At 40.0% G+C, this 19,052-nt stretch overlaps 1 protein-coding gene across 3 annotated transcripts in view; it reads left to right on the top strand.

The window, feature by feature from the left end:
• The window catches only part of C11H1orf21 (chromosome 11 C1orf21 homolog), a 238,657-nt gene that overhangs the window by 197,419 nt on the left and 22,186 nt on the right, over positions 1 to 19,052 (top strand). For all 3 annotated transcript variants that reach the window (XM_074047266.1, XM_020177073.2, XM_074047265.1), the window contains exons 4-5: positions 2,864 to 2,940; positions 11,231 to 11,291. In XM_074047266.1, the coding sequence (XP_073903367.1) occupies positions 2,864 to 2,940; positions 11,231 to 11,291 (138 nt within the window). The remainder of the gene's footprint in view (positions 1 to 2,863; positions 2,941 to 11,230; positions 11,292 to 19,052) is intronic.

Here is a 19,052-nt window from a genome sequence, read left to right as displayed (position 1 = left end):
TAATCCAAAAACTGGAATTTTGGAAGACTTCATTCCAGTACCATGAGCTTGACAACTCTGGTTAAGAGTTTCCTGGCGAGATGGATTTCACCAATGTGATATTTTCATATTATATAATAAGCATGTCCAAGTTTGAACAATATAAGGCAAAAGGGTATTTATTGACGCTAACATTTGAGAACTGTTAACCTGGTGGCAAATCATGTGATCTCAGGTGAGTTCTTCACCTCTCCATGTCTCAGCTCACTCCTAAAATAGGGATAATACGCCAGGCGAAGTGGCTCCCAGCACTTGAGAAGTTGAGGCAGGAGGATCACAGAGTGAGGCTCGCCAAGGTACATAGTGAGACCCCCATCTCAAAAAAAAGGGGATAGTAATGGTACCTAAGAGAGGTACTGTAGTCATAAAATGATTAGATAGATAAATAGATTTACAAGCACTAAAATGTAGATATACGTAAATCACTTAGAATAGTGGCTGACTTACAGTAAATGCTCAGTAAATTGCTATTGGTTATGGTAAGCAGTAACTGACAAAAATGAGTAAATACATTATAAACATGTAATAAAATTTTTGGTAATTACATATATATGTAAAGTATAATATACATGTACATTACATAGGTAGACAGGGTTTTTTTAACTGAAGTTGCCTCCCCTCCTCTTTGGTCCTGTTAGTTCACGTCTGTGGATGCCATGCTGCTGAGGACTGCCTGTTCTCAACCCTGACTGCACTCTGAGCCTCTAGTGTTTGGGGGTTCATTCTTAACAACCACATAGAAGGTTTTTAAGGAAGATTCGATGAGGCAGTGTAACTGTGAAGGGTACAGTTTAATAAATTGAATACAAATAGATTATAGTCAGAGATCATTTGTGTTCTTAGAAATAGAAGTGGCTTTCCTGCCTCAGCAGTATTGAAAATTACAACATATCATTTAAGCTTAAAGGGTTTAGGGGGTTGGTTATGTGACTAGGAAAAAAGGACGTGTGCCATATCTTGCTCGTTTTCCAGTATTTAATCTAAGAGGACATACAGTTTAAGGGCAAAAATGATCAGCTTGGAAGTAACCTATGTCTTCAGCCCCACAGAATAACTGTGAGCTGTTTTCATCTCTGGCTTTTAGAAAGAAGTCAGTCATCTGCTGACACCGCTCATTCACTCTGCCCATAAGGGTTCAGCATTTCCACAAGGCCAGGCATCACAGCCCCAGGGACAAAGAGAAGACACGGGCCCCATGCTTCTGAAGCTAGCTCTTTCGTTTCTTCTTCCTGTTTTGTAAAAGATACAACAGTCATCTCTTGTTCCCTGCCTACCTCAGCCCAGGGATGGTATATATTCTACAATTCTTAAATGTTCACAAAAGCATTCTTAATTTTAGTATAGGGTAGGATAGGTAAGATGGTCTAGAGGAGAATTATGACTGTTTCTTAAGCAAAATTACTGTATTTTTTTTTTTAGAATACTAATGCCATGCTCATATTTGATAGTAAATAACAACCAGAATGAAAGTCACCGGAATTTCACTTTCTTAAATAGTGTCTGCTACCCTTGGAGAAATCTGAACACAAATGACTCCACTTTGGGACATGTGTTTTATGTGTCATTCCCTATCATTCCGCCTGTGGTGACAGTGTTGAGCAGGCCCACAGTGGTTTTTATTCCTCACCATAGATGGGCTCTTAAATTATGGCCATAACGCCAGTGTATATAATGACATGGTAAGAAGGCTTAGAATATTCTTTCCTTTCATTTTAGGGGTATGTTTTGCAAGCAAATTATAAAGCACTTTGAATATATTTCTCTTAAAAAACAGAATGGTAGTCTTACTAATATGGTGTGTTTACTGATATCCTGGCTTATTATGATTTGAGAAAATTCTTTCCTATGTGGCTGGTATGCTGGGAATAAGAAATCATGTCAAGATAAAAGCCAAAGAGGTTTTCCTCCTCCTCCTCCTCCTCTTCCTCCTCCTCCTCCTCCTCCTCCTCCTCTTCCTCCTCCTGCTCCTCCTCCCCTTTCTTTGCCCTGCTCCATTCTCTTCCCCCCCCTCCTTTCTTCTTCAGTGGGATTTGAACTCATACTAGCTAGGTAGGCACTCTTCCACTTGAGCCATGCCCCTGACCCTTTTTGCATTACTTAGTTTTCAATTAGGGCCTCCCATTTTTGCTCTGGGCCTGCCTCAGACCTCTATCCACCTAATTAGGTCTCCAACATAGCTGGCATCACAGGTGAGTGCATTGACATTGGGTCTCACTAACTTTTTGCCCAGGGTGGCCTGAAACTGCAATCCTCCCAATCTCTGCATGCCATTTAGTTGGGATTACAGGCATGAGCTATTATGCCAGTCCCTAAAGAAGCACTTCTAGAATATAGGCTCATAGTAAATGTTATTAATCCAATGAAATTCAATCCCAATATTTGTTGTGGGGTGAAGGTATTAATTCTTTTTAGTAATGGCTGAGGTCTTGTGCAAACTTTGTGTCTCAATAACTGCAGATGTCTCTTACAAGTAGAATGAAGTCAGTTAACCTGGGCAAGTAGACAGTGGTGGTGATTGTACTGCCAGTTCTGTTTTTGACACTGGAGTCTTTGCTCTTGGAGTCTCTCATTGCTAGAATTGAAGAATCTGCACACAGCAGAGTTGTATCTGTGCTAAAACTAATTCCTCCTTTCACAATAGTGTTTAAATGTCTGATAGGTTCGATCTGAGCTGTGTCACATCTTTGCCAAGGACCTTTATCCTTGGGAGGTAGCCAGCTGTGATGGAGGGTCCTACGTGGCTCCTGCTAACACTGCAGTGATGAAAATGTCTTCTCCCACATACTCCCACATTCTGACCTTGTCTGTTACTTGTGTGTTTCAGGAAAAAAGTGCCAGCTCAAATTCGAGACTTAAAACTAATAAAGAAATTCCTGGATTAGTTCATCAACCCAGAGCAAAGTAAGTCCTAGTTCTTGTTTTCCTTGTATTGTTTTAAAACTAAAAATGCTTTCAGGCATTTTGTCTAGTATGTAGTCATGATTTATTCTAAGGCTTTAATAATTGAGATAGTGTAGCCGCCAAAGAGAGTCTCAAAACACCCACATATCAAAGCTGACAGTTCGGCCAGTTGAAAGAAAATAAAGAGGGTTGCCTTTATAATCATGGGAGAGGGAAGAATTTTGAATAAGACACAAAAGATGTTCAAAACTTAAGGAAAATCATTATAGCTACACTAAAATAAGAACCTCTGTTTATCAAAATATACTGTAAGACAGTTAAAGGCCACAAAATGGAAGAAGACCATATAAATGACAGCAGTTGGGTTTACAGAATATAGAAAATAATTGTACAAATGAGTGAGTGAAATACAGAGAACCCAAGAATAAAAGACTAAACACATGAACAGCCACTTAACTGAAGAGGACGCGTGAGTAACTGGTAGATATGAAAAAAACGTCACGTCCTATCACCAACCCAGCAGAAGTTACAAGGCTGCCACAGAATGCAGGTTGGCCAGGATGTGGAATGAGCATAATCCCTTTTGGTGGGAATCCACCCTGGTTTAATTTTTTTGGAAAGCAATTTGCATTATCTAGTGAATGGAAGCTAGGCATATGTCACCCTCTAGCAGTTCCACTCCCAAGTGTATGCCCTTGAGAAGCTCTCACAGCATTTGTGCCAGGAGACATATTTTAATAAGCATTGCTCACATGAGCTCTTGAAGGTAAACACCACCAAAATACTAAGGTAGAAGGGAGAAAAATAGATGACATGAACCAATTCAGTTTATAATACTTACATACATGAAAATGTCACAAGGAAACTCCCTATGAAGCTATCTTAAACAAACAAAAACACATTTTTTTTCCAATAATGGAGAACAGGAAAGGTCCTGTCTGGGGTTTGGTACCAGTGGAAGAGGGAGGCTATAAGGAAAAGGTGAAGGAGGGTGAATATGTTGGAAATATTATTTAGTCGTGCATGAAAATGGAAAAATGAAACCTGTTGAAACCATTCAAGGAATGGGGGAAGGAGGGATAAAGGAGAATGATGCAGGGGGTAAATTCAAGTATGGTATATTGTGAGAACTTTGGTAAATTTCTCAGTGTACCCCCAGTACAACAATACTGTGATAATAAAAATAATTAATAAAACAGCATGTACAAAGTATGTGTGTGTGTATACATATGTATGTGTGTATGTATATACACACATACATATAATGGTTAGCTAAACTGTGGCCTATTCTTACAATAGGAATAACCATAACTCCACATGAAGTAATGTCACAGGCAGTATAGTAAGTCACAGTATGTGCCAATGTATGTTAGTATTTATATAAAGTTCAAAAACAGACAGAAATAGGCAATGTTTTGTGTATAAGCATATAATAAATGCAATAAAGAAAAACCAAGAGATAAAAAGGCATTAAATTCAGAATAGTTGGGAGACTGGGTCCAGAGTATCTGTCTCTTAATCTAGGTGGTATTTACATGAGTAGCCTTTTAACTGTTATTCAGAAATGCACGAATAATATTTTTATGTTTTTATATGTTGTGCGTTTCACCATTAATTTTTTTAAGATAATTTTAAGAAGGAGAAGCTCTCGTTAACAGATTATATCACATGAGGCTGTGAACAGGGCCCGGTGCACTTCCCTAACGGAGTTCCTCCTTGCAAATATGATTGTGAGTTACTAACAGATGACCAGCTATAAATGTTTTGCCAAAATATCAAATGCATTTTTAAAAAGTTAACATGAGTAGTGACTGGTTTTCTAGATTGTTCTAGAACTGACTCTACCTTGTGACTATGAAGCTATCCTCTTCTTTCTTAAAAGAAACTCTGTTGTCCCAGAGGCTGCTGTGGTTCCACCTAACCACAAATATTCCCTGACCATACCAATGACAGAGGCCTATTTGACAAAGTCACCTCCTACCCCAAAATAAATTGGACTTTTCTATGTAAGTAACAACTCCATAAATCAAGATGATTAAGCAGGAAAAGCCTTGTTGTCTCTTCACCCTCCTAAAAAATTGAGACAAAAATAGCCTACCTCATAATCACTCTAACCTGGCCGCCATCTGTGGATTACTACAACTGTGTTCCTAGTGCCATGGTTAAGGTGCCTTGGGGGCAGGGAAAGGGCTCAGTGGTTTAATTTTCTCTTTCAAAGAAAACTGAAGATTTTACAATGCACTTACGGCTTAAATGTCAGTAGAATTATGTGATTGAATTTTTTCACCATCAGGTACATGCTGTTCTGTAGCCGTGCCCTTCCCTAGTCTGCCTTAACTATTAATCACTTTTATGTGCTGTGTCTGCTATTGGGGACAAAAGATACCTGACAACACAGCCACAGCACCCTTCCACCCAAGCCCTTTGAAACAGACTGTTCTTGTTTTGTTGTTTGTTTGTTTGTTTGTGGTACTGGGACTTGAACTCAGGACCTGCACCTTGAACCACTCTTTTTTTGTGTCATGGGTTTTTTCAGGATGGAGTCTTATGAACTATTTGCCCAGGCTGGCTTCGAACTACAATTCTCCTGATCTTTGCCTCCTGAGTAGCTAGGATTACAGGCATGAGCAACCAGCACCCAGCAAAACAGACTATTCTTAAATGCCTCCCTGTCTCTGGGTTACATGGAGAGATCAGATGGAGGAGTACTTCTCTGTTCCCATAGAGAGAGTACTTGAACTTCAACACACCGAGCCACGCACTGCAGCCTGGCACATGTGCCATCTTTCAGAGTTTCTTAAATTGGCTCACGTGTTTACAGAAAAATTATGAACAAAGCCCTCTGTTGTCCACACAGTCACACAGTCACATGCTGGTGTGTGTGTGTGTGTTTTAAATTGTGAATCAGAAAATGTGTGCTTGGAATTCAACTAAGAAATCTTTCTGGCTGAGGTGAGTGCTTGCCTAGTATATTCAAGGCCCTGGGTTCAATTCCCAGCACCTCAAAAAAAAAAAATTCTTTCTGGAGAGTCAAGGGAAAAGTTTTACTTTTCCAGCTGTTGACATAGAAGATCAAAGAAACCATCGTTTACTATGCAGATGTATAAAATGAGACAAGCAAGGGCTTTGAGTGTAGCACAGGGGTAAAGTACTTGCCTAGCATGTGTGAAGCCCTGGGTTTGATTCCCTGTACCACCAACAGTTAGATAGATGATAGATAGATAGATATAGTCAGATACCCAATATGAGATGAGATGGCGTAAGGCAGTGAGATGCCTTTCTCCCATGAGTGGAAGGACAATCCTGTCCCATAAGGACTAGTAACCCTCATATCTTCATGTAACGCTGCACACAGTACTTCTCCTTAGTGCCTTTGTTCTCTTGAGTGGATGACCTAAGTAATTCTTCGAGTTTCAGTTTTCTCAAAGAGAATTGAAAGTAAAAAATACTGTCTTATAAGGCTCAGTGTATGACACTGTGTAGTGAGAAAAAAATCCAAATGCCCATTTAAAGGGGCTGGGTTCCCTCCATGGAAGGTTAGTCTGCTAGCACACTGGCAATATAACATTGATCGTAAGTTAGTACAATATAGGCTTACAGAGAGCATGACGCACTGTTTATAAAGTTAAAAAGCAAACATCGTAGATAATTGGCTTTTTAAAAGCACACGTGGAAGATAAAGTAAAGCTTTACAAAAGGCATGTGATGGTTACGCTGGGGTGAGGAGATGCGCCCAGATGGGAGCTAACCTAGAGTCAGTGTATCTGCTGGTCAAGTTCCAGCTGTCGTTCTTCCTTTTGATTTCATGGTGCTTCTGATACCATTTTTTGAAAACAAAGTAATTAACTAAAAAGTGAGCGATACATGAACTACTAGTAGGAGTCTGTCATGAAATGCAGATTAGGATGAATTCACTTCCCTGAGTTCCAACTAAAAATGGAAGACGAATTGTAAAGAAATAGCCATGTGCAGGTCAAGATTTACCAGGAAAACAATGGTAACTCAATTTCATTTTGCAGGTGTAGGGAAAGCAAAGCTTTACTCTACCCTTTCTGTGTTTCCAGCTGGATCTGAGAATTAAATTGACATAAGACAGGCTAAGAAGAGAAAAGCATACAGATTTTTATAAGGCCCTTGGAGGCCCCAAAGGAAAATGAAGATCCAAAGAAGTAGCAGAACCTAAGTGTTCATATACTAGATGGTACAAAAAGAGGCAATTGTAGAAAAGTGCCTGAAATATACAAGGAAACAAAGGAAGGTTAGGTAGGAATTATTATAGCCAGGTCTGTTTGTATGAATTTCTCTTGGCTCCAGTCCACCGTCCCCTTCTCCCCATCGCTCCTAGAGGCAGGAATTTCCTTCTTTCTGGTATAGGGAGGGTATCTCTCACACGTAAGTATTATTTCTTGCTTTCTGGAAGAAATGGGGAGGACAGAGTTTCCCTCCTGCTCTTGCCCTTTTTCAAGCATATTTAGCTCAAAATAATCAATGTGCCAAAGTAGCATATTTTGGAGTGGTATTTTCCAGTGTCATTCACAGGTGAAGGTATTAGTGAATTAGGACCTTGCGTCCTTCTTTTTTTGTATATGTGTGGCTTAGGTTTTTATTATTTGGAAACTTTACTAGTAAGCCACTAGAAAAGAAAATTGTCTTTTAATTCTGAAGCATATTTTGTCCACCATTCCTTAATTTGATTACTTTGCATTGAGAGTCCATAGTGGAGAAGTCACAGAAAGAAGAGCCTTTGAAGTTTCAGGGTAAGTAACAGTTTTTCAGTGCTAACGGGGCATAAGAAGCAATCCAGTGGAGCACTGTGTTTTACAAGGTTGGGTTTTAGTTAGTAGAAAGAAATAGAAGTTATCAAATTATTGAACTTTATTAAGTAAATCAGATGCCAGTATGAACTTTTGTAAAGCCTAATGAATCTTAGTCATGTTGTATAAACTTAAGTCATAAACAACTCAGTTATCCCTTTCTGTTATTTTGAGGAAAAATAGGGAAGCCAGTGGGGTTTCCTTCTCTTGTCTCCCCACTTACAACTATCAAATTCTGCATCAGAAAGAATTTAAGAGTTAAGTTGATACACAGGACCTGCTCCTCACAGTACAGTTTGTAATCCCGAAGACACACACTAACAGTAATGCTGCTCTACTGGTAAGATTTCCCCACGGGAACGGGGTCCATGTTTATCCAGGTGAGAAGCCATTGACATGGGGCAGTTTATGTCTTCAGAGTAAAAATTCTGCCTCTATCCTGTGGAAGAGATTTTTCTTCTTCCCTCTGGAATGACTCCATGGAGACCCACTCCTTGAGACGTCCACAGGTGACTGGGTCTCATGTGGGCTTTTGCTCCTCTGATGGTGCGTGTCACACTCCCATGACAGTTATCTAAGAGCTCATCTAGTGCATGAGGCCTTGATGATAACAAGTCTGTCTTCCATTCACTCACTTTTATACACAGTGGGCATACTGTAGAGTGAATCTACCCGGTATGGGTTACTGAGCGGGGAAAGGTGAACAGGCATGTCCTGATGCTCTCAGCTGAATGAAGAGCGGGCAGCATCTCCCTACCAGTGGGATGGTGCAAAACTGATATCACTGAGACTTTTGTGTGTCCATCTCCCTATGTGTCCTGAAATTTGGCCTTCACCTTCAGTCTCAAGCTCCTCATACAGATAGACCCTTGAGCCTGTGATAATTGCATCATGATCACAGAGATGGCAGACACATTTGCAGAATGAAGATGTCCCCTCTTGTCTCTTTGATGTGCATATGTATGAGGGCTAACTAAACATTGCTGTTTTCATGTTGTGATAATTAAACAAAGGAGCAAGTGGAAGTTAATAACAACTGTAGACTGTTCACAGAAGAAGTGACCTCAGAGACCAGCTCCTGGCTTATGTAGGTGAGAGAGCTGAGGCTCTGCACCTCTTCCGTGCTCACAAACTGTGCTGTCACTGGGAGGGACCATGAATCGCACTAATTTAAGTATACTGTCAGATAATTAACAAATAGTTCTTGCTTCCCTGTTATGTGCAAGGGAATATATGTTCCAACCAGGAAGTTTCCACATGAATATCAAATCCTAAAGATGTCATTTTTATGAGGTCTTTGGAATTTCTTAGGGAGACTACATGTATCTATATGGTTCCTAGTTATCTATATTAAGATGTGTAACTTTACCTTAATGGTCTTCCATCTGGGACCTTCAGCTGCCCAGAAACCTCCTCTGTTGAGAGCTCGGCCAAAAACAGGAAGAACCAAAGAGTGCCTCATCAGCCAACATGATGCCAACATGGTGTCATAACTGTGACAAAATACCCAACAAAACAAATTAGAAGGAGGAAAGATTTATGATTTCAGAGGGTTCAGTCCATGGTCGCTTGGCCCCGTGCATGTGGGCAGAGCATCATGGTGGCAGGAGTATGTAGAGGAGGAGGCTGATCACCTCATTGTGGACAGAAAGCGGAGAGAATGAGGAAGGCACTGGGGACCAGAAATAACCTTCAAAGTCACATCCCCAGTGCCCCACTTCCTCCTCCAGCTAGGCCCTACCTCCTACTTTCCAAAACCTCAAAAAAATAGTGCCACCAGCTAAGGACTAAGAGTTCAGTACATGAGCCTGTCGGGAACACATCGTATTCAAAGCATAACAGAGCCTGACAAACATGGCTGGGCTATTTCCAAGCCTGGAGTAGAAGCAGCATCTGGTAGGAAAGTTGTCAGAGCACCTCTTTGACAAGAAGAGATGAGAAAAATCTCAAAAGCAAAGAGCAAAAGCCCTGGGCTTTGAGACAATTTTTCTCAAAGCCAGCCAACTCTGCCCAAGCTACTATCTCTGGGTACCATTATCAGAGAAGAGTGTTATGACGTTAGATCACAGGAATGGCCGCAATCAGCAAGTGAACGTTAAGGCAGGTTTGTAGTGAGTCATCTATTGAGTATGCATTTTGAAAGGTTTGTAATCAGAATGGCTCAAATTTTTTTTAAACTTTTTTGGTGCTTCAGGAAGTATAACCATGAGGAATCAGAAAAGTCAGTACATAAAAATGGCTTTTCTTCTTAAGATTCTCATCATCACAAATTCTGCTCTTCCTTTCAAACCTACAGAAGAGAGGGAATTGCCAAACAGAAGGTTTCCCTTATTTGAATAATCTTATAAAGGAGGGCAGAATTACATGATATGTGTGAAAACACTTCATAAACTGTGAAGTGATTAATGGTGTCAGGTATTTCCTTTTCTATCAGAACTGATGTCTTGTGCTCACAAGTTTTAAATTGTGGCTTTACACATGGGGAAACCTCCCGCTATTTGGAAGCCGGCAGAGTTTTGTCACTTGTGCCCCTAAGGTGTGAGTCTCAATGGTAAGGGGTACAGCAGATGGGCTTCTCCCTCCCCGCATGTAGCTTGAAGGGAAGAAGCCATTGTGTAGCTCACCCTCAGTCCCACCTCCAGACACTAGAACCAATAGGCACTAACAGTAACTGAGAGGAATGCTGTATGTATGTATCTCACCCAATGTCCTTAATCTGCTTTTAACGCCCACAGAAACAACTATCATTAAGACCAGGTTACCACTGAGGTAATCGCTACACCCTTCCCATCTGTGATTCTTCTCTGCCCACCTTGCCTTCTTATGTTTAATCCCCACCAACTGTGTCAACCATCTGAGGAGGCTGTTGAGTAACATAGGACAGGCAAACATAGGTCAAGTGCTACTTGGGTGTGCTTCATGAAATTTCCCAAAATTCCAGTGGAATTTCATTTCCAAAGAGATGCATTTGCCGTTACCAATTTAGAAAGAATTCGGGACAAAGTCAGTCCATCACTGTGTTCTCTGCTTGTTTGTTTTCAGTCCTACCTACAGTCAGCTGGACACCATGTTGTGCTGACAACCTCTATAAAATATGTTTCAGTATAACTGGGATAAATTTTCTTTTTATGTTACACATAGGGTTGGAACATACCATGTGCTACCTGCCCTTGCTTTATTTCTTCTTAAATCATAAATGTTTGGCTCATACCTCCCAGTAGTATTACTATAAATAACATCTGTACATTGAAAGGAAATTGTATTTCTTAAATCATAGGTGTGGATAGACTATTATGAAATATATTTGCAGGATTACTGTAGCAACATTTATTCTTAGTGTAACATTAAAATATTTCAGTGGAAAAGTCTACAACATATAACTGTCTGCTCAAAGTTTAGAGATTTATCACTTTTAACTTGAGGACTAGGTTTAAGAAATTATTGAAATATGCTGTTAACCACTCTGTGTTTTTCAGCATGCACATCTCTGAAAGCCAACAAGAATTCTTCAGAATGCTGGATGAAAAAATTGAAAAGGTAAGAAGTCAAATAAATGGACTACAGATTTAAAGGGAAATATACTAATTGCTCTACAAATTAGGATAACAATATTCTTGTGTCTGTGTTCTAAAGCTCTTTGTAAGTAGTCAAGTAGAGAGTTAAAAAGAGGGGGTGGGGGCCTGGCTCAAGTGGTAGAGCCCCTACCTAACAAGCTTAAGTCCCTGAATTCAAACCCTATACCACAAAAAGTATGCATGAAGATGCTTGATGTGCAAGAGTCCCCAGGATCCTGTACTGCTCCCCACTCATTAAAGTGTGTAAAGTCAGGCAGAGACAAGTAAACAGCCTTTGCCTAGACAGCGAGTTCTTACTGTGTATCACTTTGTACCTGATGCTGCTGGAACCTCAGAAGCTAGGAGTTCCTTACTGCCCCCAAAAAACGCAACAAGTATTTACCATATGCCTGATACCACGCTGAGTTCCTTACAAACATACCTGTTTCAGTTAATATCTGCCTCAGGGTGATGCATGATTGTGTCTACCCCACACCTCCAAAGTGGCATGACAGATAGTACGCATGGGTGTTACCATGGTCAGAATACTCAAGTGACTCATCCAGAGTCTCATGTCTGTGTGGAAATGGAGCCTATCATTTTGATCTCAGAGTGCCATGTGCTAATGAACTGAGTGAAGTATGGAATATGACAATAATTTAGGGCTTATATATTTATAGAATTTAAATCCATCACTGCAAGAAGTGAATTTTAAGTGTTAATCTTACAGATATGAGTATTAGAATTTATGGACTTGATCTAAAGAAGAATAAAATACCAAATTCAGAACCCGTTGCACTATGGTTAAGGCACCAAAAGCCAATTTTACAATCTTTTCCATTTTAATTTTTGTTTCTTTTTTATTGTTTGTGACCCTTTTATCTGAGCATTCTTTGTGAATTTCTGAGCTAGGATGTAGCAGAAGATAATGAAAGAGGTCCTAAATTCCTCAGTGTTCCAACAGCAGCCCCACTTTGAGGGAGCCCCAAGAGAGAATAATTGTATTATCTCTGCTGCATTAAAAGATAATCAAATAGCAAGATTGTAAAAAATAGAGGTGGGTGATGAATTAAACAATTTACTCTGTGGTATCCCTGGCTGTGTACATTTAAGAGTGTAGTAATTTTTTTTATTTTCAGTGAAGTTTTGGATTATGCATGACTTTTTAGATTGAAAACTTCATCTAGGAGCAATTACCACGTTTCTCATATTGGTTCAAAAGCTGTTCAGCTTGCTGATACATTTTGTTTTAGTAAAGAGACATATAAAGAGAAATATTTTGTTCCCACTATAATAATAAAGATCTTTTCTCTTTCTGTTTGTTTGGGGGTTTTCCCTACTAGCTTTTTGGCAATAAAAAGATCTGTCAAGCAGTTAGAGGAAGAATTGAAACCTGAATGTTGTTATCTTTTTAAAACAACATCTAGAAACTCTGACAAGGCATTTAAGATGATTTCATCTCTCTCCAGCATATTTCTGTATTGAAATTTTACTCCTTTACTCAAAACTGAAGTGCATTGCTCCCATCTGAAACCGAATTTTCCTTTTCCTTTTGCATCCACACTATAGAGTATGATGTGTTTAGTACAACAAAAACAAAGTTTATAATGTGATCATTCATTGGCTGGAACCAACATTGCTATATACTATATACATATACATATATATATTTATAGTGATGCTGGGGATTGAACCCAAGGCCTTGTGCATGCTAGGCAAGCACTCTACCACGAGCTGTACCCCATCCTGAATAAATTTAGATTTAAAGAAAAGCTGCTACTTCATGTGACATGACCCCCAGTTGTTTTCTATGGAGAATTTTCTAGCCTGTCTGAGTTAGGCTTTTCTGTTTCTCCTCTCCTACCTAAAATTCATCCTTCTGAATATTTTCAGTATGCTGTCCTATTTATTGTTTAAACATTAAACCTCCAACAATTAAAATTCTCCTTCCTAGTATGTATTTGGCTTAATGTGATCCTTTCCATAGTTTATATAGCCAAAATTAAAACTTGGAGTCTTTTTTAATAAAATTTTTATTAGGATGTATTCATTATCTAGGGGGAGATTCATAGTGACAATTCGAATTAGACTTCTCTTGTACATTAGTTACATCACCCCCATTCTCCAAGGTTTTTAGCCTTTGGTAAATATTTACTTGTCCAAAGGCTGTCATGAGGACAACCATAAATACAGCTCAAATGTATTCTTTAAGTTTCATAGCATTTAGTTGAAAAAAAAACGGTTAAAATCACCTAGAGCTGCACACTGGGAGCTTGAGTCATGCTGGGAGGTCTTCAGTTTTAAGATTCCATCTCTTCCAGTAATGTTCAGGAATTTGCTTTTTCTTCCTTTAATTGTGAAGAGACAAAAGTGAACCTGTGGAGATGTAAACCTGTCCTTCCTTGACTCTTCCACCACATTTATTGAACTTTGTAAGGCATGGTTTGAATTTGTCTTCCAACTCTCCTTTCTGGATACCAAACAGATTTCTGTCCTGTGACCCCCCAAAATAGACGTAAAAGCGCAACTGATAAACTGAAGGTAGAATTGTTTGATGATTCAACGTTCATAAAGAGATTTACTTTGAAGTCATTTTGACCTATTCGACTTTAGAGTTTGTCACAGTACAGGGCAGCACCGTAGTGGACAAGCGGTTTTCTAGAAAGTTAATAGTGAGTATCCCCCACCTAAAAAAAAAAAAGTAACTGAAAAAAATCAATTCAGCACCTACTGGTTTCTCAGGAAACAAAAATTAGTAGGAAAAATAAATGGAAAAAAAGTCCCTTGCCTTGGTAAGTTCCATTTTTAAGGCGAGTGTCTTTAAAACGTAATTATTTTACTAGTGAAAGAGTCCATCATCCATCACCACTAGCTTCCTCACCCCCATCCCCATTCTTGCTGACACGCAGATTCTCCTGTACAGAACACAAGTCACTGATTCAGGTGTTAAAACTTCAGATCTATGAGCCAGCTTTCAGGACATGTGGTCCCACTTCGCTGTGCTGGGAGGAGCACATGGCAGTACACTGCATCTGGAGATGACCAAGGGAGAAATGTGGTCCAGCAAACAGTGAAGTTCAAAGGAGCTTTATACTCCGTCTGACTTACTTTTGCTTTCGCTTTTGGAGAGCACAAATACTATGAACCAACAGGAGCCACTTACTTTATTTTTGCCACACTATTTCCTACTCTGATGTCTCCCCACTATTCCACTGGAATCTGTAGTTATTAACTGTAATTGACAAGACACAGGCTCCTCAAGTTTTATTTGAAGTGTTACTTGCCTAAATTTGAAGCTTTAAGAAAATGACAGTTTGCTGCAGAGTAAGGTAGTGATTTGTAACTTGAGTCTTTCACTGTATCTAGAGGAAAAGCAAGTGTCTAGATTAAAAACTGGTCCAGACAGAAGTTTCTGAACATAGTACTAAACATAGGTAACTTCAGATTTTAAGGTACGTGTTCAACTATACATTTCAGTTTGTCTAGAAGAAGCAGAAAAAGTAAGTAAAAATTTTAAGTGTCTTGCAATAACAATACCTCTATAGGCGAAGAGGAGGATTTATATTTGGCTCTATGAGGATGTGAGAATTCAGTTGATGACTGGGGAATCTTTTGATCTCTCAAAGACCTGAAGTATTTAATAAAGAACACCTCAGTGCAGTTCATTTGCACCAGTTTGGGTTTTCTGATGGAAGTCTTCAACTTTGTGGAGCCATGGGCATCTTTTTGAGATAAAAGTTGTGAAGTCTCTTCCTACAAAAATGTACATAATGTCTTGTACACAAAATCTTTACCTACAATTTCAGAGCTCTGTTGCTCCATGGAATCTGTCCACGGGCTCCAGCAAAGAACTTCTGTTTCTTGCTTGTGCATTTTATTGAGGACCCACCTGCACCCACATGCGCTCAGAGGCTTAAGGAATGACCTTACCATGTGTATCTTTGACTTTAAAGAAAATTAGGAAATGAATACAAACCCATTCTTCTTCCTTTCTCACTTCTCCTTACAAACAGCCCATGGTGTGCTGAAGGCCAAGCGATCAGGCACCAGCTATATCTCACCTAGTCCTGTATGATTTTGAGACTCTGGCTCTGTTGATTGGAATTATTGAATGTGACATTTTGAGGAATCATCTGGGAAAGAGCAATATATGAATTTAAAATCAGCTTGATTTTTAAAAGATGCAAGTTTGTTTATCTGGTGAGCCCTACATCTCTAACAATTGCTTATTTACACTTAGAAAATATTTGGTTGAAGCCGGGCGCCAGTGGCTCATGCTTGTAATTCTAGCTACTCAAGAGGCAGAGATCAGGAGGATCATGGTTCAAAACCAGCCTGGGCAAATAGTTTGTGAGACCCTATCTCAAAAAAAACAACACATAAAGGGCTGGAGTGGCTCAAGGTGTAGACCCTAAATTCAAACCCCAGCACCACAAAAAAAAAGAAAAGAAAAGAATATATTTGGTTGAAGTGGTCTGACTCCCTTGACCCTAGGACTAATCTAGTTGGTGAGGAAGATCATGGTAAGTCTACATGTAGAAATTTTTTTCAGTGGCTTTGTCTTTTAATATCACATCAGCTCAATCTGACCCATATCCTGAGTCCATGTGTCGGATCAGGAAGGTGTTTGCTTTTCGTGTGGTGAAGAGAATGACTTGTGTGTGGTCAGGACCTGTGATGTCAGGCTCTGTGTATGAACAACTCTTGCAGAGACTGTTCAGCCTCCGCATGGCTGGAGAACCAAATACATTGCATACATGCAGCTGACGTGACAAGTTTTACTTTCTGACAGCGTGTTTAAAGACCTCATCCTAACCTGCAGCTGATGAAAAAGCCTGGGGCTGTTGTATCACATGACCTGCCCAATGAGGGATGGGCTTGGGTGCCATTATCATTCTGTAAAACAATTTCTTGCTCCATGGTAAACACATTAGGGCCTTGCTTTTGCAAACAACCACATCCTTTATGTCTCCTCTCCCTTCATCCCCGTCCTTACCTTCTCTTTCTCCCACATGTAAAGACAAATTAAAGCTGTAATTACAAAGGGCAAGGATGTGACTCAGTCCTGTTTTGTCCTTACCCCCACCACATAACTATATATAGAGGGCCTCATAGTCATCGTGATGGTGACCCTGGTGTAGGAGCCCCGTGAAGTATGAGCATGAGCAGGGCTGTGAGGATCCTAGCATCCCCCTCTAACTGGGAGGGATCTGAGATGCAGTCAAGGAGAAATAATCAAGCCCAAGCCTAAAAAGAAACGCAGTACCCTTCACATTGGTTTCCCTGGGGCTGGCAGGGGAAGGGGGTACCGGGGTTGGGGTGGACTTGATTTCCAGGAATTTCTTGAAGTTCTCTTAAGTCTGGTTCTTGAAGTTCTCTTAGTCTGGTTCTTTAGCAGCAAGTGAAGAGTTCAGGTTCTGGAACAATGCAATCATTAATGCAAATAAAACCCATGCCATTCTTATGAGGGAAGCATGGCCCGCAAGGCTGTGAACTCAGAGCAGCCAGTGAATAATTCTATCTTGCCTTTGAGCAGGGAAGGAAGCCTAAGACAGCACTCAGCGCCATGGAGCAGTGGGATGGTTGGTGTGTCTTGGGTCCCGTGACTTCTCCCCATTCGGCCTCTACTTTCTCTTACTCTTCTCTGGCTCTCCACTTCCCTTCCTTCCCGTGGTTCTTCCACTCCTTGAGTTTGACAGCCTCTGAGCATTGCTTCGGCTCTATAGAGGAGAGAGTGCCAATCTTGGTAATCTGCTATATTACTTAAGAATATCTAAAAGGATGCGAAGCATTAAACACCTCCCTAAGGTTAAGAATTGTCTTTGTTTCCCAAGAACCTCACAAAAGCCTAAGATACTTGTTGAATGAGAGAACAGTGCAGGTAAGATCACCAGGCTTCAGGCAGAGGCAACGCCACACCAAGAAAGGAGATGTGGTAGGGAAGACCCCAATGGTGAAGGGCTCAGTTTGTTAGAAGATGTGTATGCTTGGAGCAGCATAGGGGTTATACACCAGGTGCATTACCAAGAAACTAGATCCACAGGAGTCCCGGGGAGGAGGCAGCAACCATACAAGTGAAAGAGTCTGAGTTTCAAACCTGGACCAAATCCAAGGAAGAGCTTCCATCATAGCTGTGTGATCCAGGCTAATTGTTTTAAGTTCTCTGGACCTCAGTTTCCTCACCGATAAAGTTTGGACAATAATACTAACCTGTCTGGAAAATTGGAGAAAACAAATTTTGTGTAAAGTCTCTAGCACAGTTTTTGCTGTGTTGAGGATGTTGCATATTTGTTCACTTTTGTTTGCCTGTGTCCGTATCATCCAAACCATGTACACAGTTGATCTGAGGGGCTAAGACTGAAACTGAAAATGTCTAACTTAGCTTAAGCAAGTGCCTTTCTGTGGCAGAAATACCTCCTTGTAGATGAGTGTTAGAGAGGACACTTTGTGACATATTGATCTGCCTCCATGCTCCGTGGTGTAAACACATTCAGGAGTAAGAGGCCTGTGAACATTTATAGTCTTAAATAACCTCTGCTGGCTTTGGAGCTGTGGTTACAGAATGAGTCCAAGTCAGTGACTTTATATACAGCTGAATCCCTGTCCATATTTTTCCTATTTAGAGGCTTCCTTCTTTTTTAATTTCTTGTAGAAATCCTACAAGAAACCCTTTAGAAACCATTTAACCTGCCTTTATGAGTCTTTAAAACATTCATTGATACCAGCCTCAAATATCCCTAACAATAACAGCAACAAAAAGTTAGGAAAGGCAGCTCCCAACAAAATCTTAGAAATGGTGAGGCAGGCTGGGCGCCAATGACTCAGTCTGTCATCCTAGCTACTCAGGAGGCAGAGATCAGGAGGATCGCAGTTTGAAGCCAGCCTGAGCAAATAGTTCACAAGACCCTATCTCGAAAAAACCAATCACACAGGAAGGGACTGGTAGAGTGGCTCAAGATGTAGGCCCTGAGTTCAAACCTCAGTACCACCAAAAAAAAAAAAATCATGTTTAGACAGACTTTGGTTCCATTAGTAAGTTTAACTTGAATGTGTTTAATGGACTTGAACTTGGTAATGAACCAGGGCCAGGGGACATTAGAAAAATAGGACTCTTTCTTTTAGGGAGCTTCTCACTTAGAACCATAACTTTTTGAGTTGGAAGGAACTTTGAAGAGCATCTTATCTAATTTACTCACAACATTTTCATCTTCCTTTATAGCAAAAAATAAAACATGTCTATGTATGTTGGTAGGAAAAGAATTATGAGGCATATTAAGCTCTGTACACTTCTTTAAAAATTTATTCTGTGGTCTCTTACTTTTGGGATACTTTATTTCCCTCTGAAATTCCATTGTGTGGAAGCCTACGCTGCTTCATTTCTAGAGAAAGCATTATTGGATCTGTCACTTGTGGACTGCATTCACTTTAATTCCATTTTCTGAATAGATCTGCAAGAGAAGTACCAAAATATTTAAGCTCATATTTTCAAAACTGATTGTTGGAGTTTGGTGCTGTGTAGTCATATCCTATCTCCCTTCCTGGTTCTTAACTAATTGAAAGCAGATACAAGAAGTCCAGGTGAGCATTCTGACGCCAGTGTCCACCTTATTAATGAGCCAGGTGATTTCTAGACGTAGATCCAGAACTACTTTGGAATATGTTTGCAACACTGAAAACATCAAAAGGATTTGTTGTCAAAATATATAAAGAAGTACTATCAATACAAGCCAATAAAAAAATCCAT

Source organism: Castor canadensis, chromosome 11 (assembly GCF_047511655.1).
Source record: "Castor canadensis chromosome 11, mCasCan1.hap1v2, whole genome shotgun sequence".
NCBI classification, from domain to species: Eukaryota; Metazoa; Chordata; class Mammalia; order Rodentia; family Castoridae; genus Castor; species Castor canadensis.
This window is presented reverse-complemented; position numbering and strand designations above follow the sequence as displayed.